The following is a 2,782-nucleotide window of genomic DNA, read 5'->3' as shown; positions in this document are numbered from 1 at the left end:
AAAAGGTCAAATGGTTGGTTTTGCAGATGCAGGATATCTTTCAGATCCACACAAAGCCCGATCGCAAACAGGATACGTTTTTACGATCGGAGGCACTGCTATATCTTGGCGTTCCCAGAAACAAACGCTCGTGGCTACTTCTTCAAATCATGCTGAGATCATTGCACTCCATGAAGCAAGTAGAGAATGTGTATGGCTGAGATCAATGAGCCGACACATCTGTTCAAGCAGCGGGATTGGCGAAAATACGGAGCCAACTATTTTATATGAAGATAATGCAGCATGTGTTGCTCAAACAAAGGACGGATATATCAAAAGCGATAGAACGAAGCATATTCATCCGAAGTTCTTCTCATACACTCAAGAGCTCGTGAAGAAGAAAGAGATTGAAGTAAGATATGTCCAATCATGCGACAATGCAGCTGATCTCTTCACAAAATCACTTCCGACTTCGATATTCAGAAAACATGTTCGTAACATTGGAATGCATCATCAGAAGGATTTATGACTGCTCATTCGAGGGGGAGCTTACGTAGTTGTACTCTTTTTACCTTACTATGGTTTTTCCCATTGGGTTTTCCTAGAAAGGTTTTTAACGAGGCAACGAAGACGTTAAGCGAGAGTGGATAGTGACACCGGTCCCCAAGGGGGAGTGTTATGAGCCGCATATGTTGAAAATTATAAAGGATGTGGGGCCCGTTGCACTATTTGCACAGTTAATTTCTCTTCTATATAAACGATCGTTTCGATCGTTTATAGACACACCATTCCTTCTCCTTCTAATAACACATCCTCTCTTATTATCAGTGTTATCTTCTCATACGGGTATAAAATTTTGCCCTTATTTAAATTTCCTCGATACAATAAAATTCTAGTTTTTTTATAACATCTATGACATTTTATCTTCACTTCATGAGACTTTGCGTCTTTTTGTTATTTTTACCATCATCTAGCTGAGGTTTGTTAATGATTCGTGAACATAGTAAAGCAGACTTCTCCACCATTCTCTTTTGTTCGTGAATCATGCTATTAATCCGATCTTGTCGCTCTTAGGCATCTCCAACCCTACTTTGGAGTGCCCCACTCTATTTTCAATTCCAAAAAGGAGTAATGGCTAGGGCCATTTATGAGTAATCTTACTCATTACCCCATTTTGGTGTTAACTTTTTTTTATTTGTGAATTGGTCTTTTAAATCTTTAATGTTTTTATTTCTTACTTAAATAATATTTTAAAATGATACAATTACATAAATAAACAAGATATTTCATTATTTAATAATTTTACATAACATATATACTATAATTAAAAATAGTAATATAAAATAAAGATAACATAAAATGATCTACAGTTGTGTTTCGCTATTATGAAATGACATGTTCGGTTTTGAAAAAAAAATGTGTTACATGACAGACTCCATGTATAATTTTACATAACATGATAATTGAGGATGAACGTGATCTCGATGCACCAACCACCAACTGAACTTGGAAGAGAAGCTACACCTCCATATATCAAAATTGCAGAAGATGAAAATGTCCGATTCCAAAATTTTCTTGTTTGATTTAGGAATATCAAAGATAATTAAACTTATGTTTCATTACGAAATGTATTAGTTGATCATTTGTGAGAAAAATATTCTAATGTCATTATTAAACCAACTTATATATTGTCTTTTATTTATTTTTAATGATTTCTTGTACTTTTTAATAATAAATGTTTAATTTAAATAAATTATATTTTAAAGAATTTTTGTAAACATAAAATAGTTGGAGTTTATTAGTAAATTTTTATAAGTATAAGGTATTATTAATGATTATTAATAAAATATAATATTTTTAAAGTAAAAAATGGAGTAATACATTGGAGTCAAACCTTACTCCATTTTGGTGTTACACTATTTTGGAGTAATACATTGGAGATGCTCTGATAAACTTTAGATTGTTTTTGATTAACCTACTATGTATACTTCATGCATATATGTACACAACCTTTACCTCTAGTATTTAGTTAATTAAAATGATTTCGTTTATTGCCAAGAGCTTTCGCATCATCCTACATAGGAATATATCAAACTCATTATTTCATGTGTCAACAACAATTGTAAATACTTATGTGTATATAAAGATATGATGTCTATGAGAGGATGATCTTCAAGACATGTTTCAAGGACATTTGGGTTGGCCTTTGGAGTTCTTCATATCGCGGTAACAAGGACACTCATCTCTGTTTCCATAAGTTCCTGAAGGAACACAATGATCATCACACTTCTCGCAACATATATTGCAATACTGGAGACACCGATCTTGTCTCCCTGCCTTTGAACATCTCACGTTGCATTTTCCATTGCATGGGGCTAATTCATGTATCATTCCAAATATGAGTCTAGACAGTGATATTCATATAAATATTTGTCTAAAGAATGAAATGAATTATGTATACTTACATGAATCTGCCTTTGAAAGCATAAACAAAGAAGATGAGAGTAGAAGAGAGATCATGAAGAATTGAACGATAGCCAACTTCATCTTCATTCTTAGCGAGGTTGATTCTTAAAAAAATATAATAATTGGGAAGATGAAGAAACAAAACTGAAAGCTTGCCTCGTGGTCTGGTGGTATAGGAACCTCGGCTGAGGTGCCCGCCATCACGGGTTCGAGCCCCGACCACAGCAGATTTAACATCCCTTCCGTTGGGACGCTGGACCCCCTACGGGGGGATAGTTGGGAATGTGGCTGCCCAGATACCAGAGTTACCATAAAAAAAAAAAAAAACTGAAAGCTT

At 34.3% G+C, this 2,782-nt stretch overlaps 1 protein-coding gene across 1 annotated transcript; it reads right to left on the bottom strand.

Annotated features, from left to right (window-relative positions):
• Positions 1–2,119: 2,119 nt before the first annotated feature.
• Positions 2,120–2,532, bottom strand: LOC106315561 (gibberellin-regulated protein 10-like). The gene is made up of 2 exons (XM_013753325.1): positions 2,445–2,532; positions 2,120–2,354 (listed from the first exon to the last, which is right to left on the bottom strand). Exons 1-2 carry the CDS (start codon positions 2,530–2,532, stop codon positions 2,164–2,166), a joined length of 279 nt encoding a protein of 92 aa, XP_013608779.1. The 3' UTR covers positions 2,120–2,163.
• Between the last annotated feature and the right edge of the window lie 250 nt (positions 2,533–2,782).

Source organism: Brassica oleracea, chromosome C9, assembly GCF_000695525.1.
Source record: "Brassica oleracea var. oleracea cultivar TO1000 chromosome C9, BOL, whole genome shotgun sequence".
Taxonomy (NCBI): domain Eukaryota; kingdom Viridiplantae; phylum Streptophyta; class Magnoliopsida; order Brassicales; family Brassicaceae; genus Brassica; species Brassica oleracea.
Note: the sequence above shows the minus strand (reverse complement) of the source record. Positions and strands in the feature narration are given on the sequence as shown.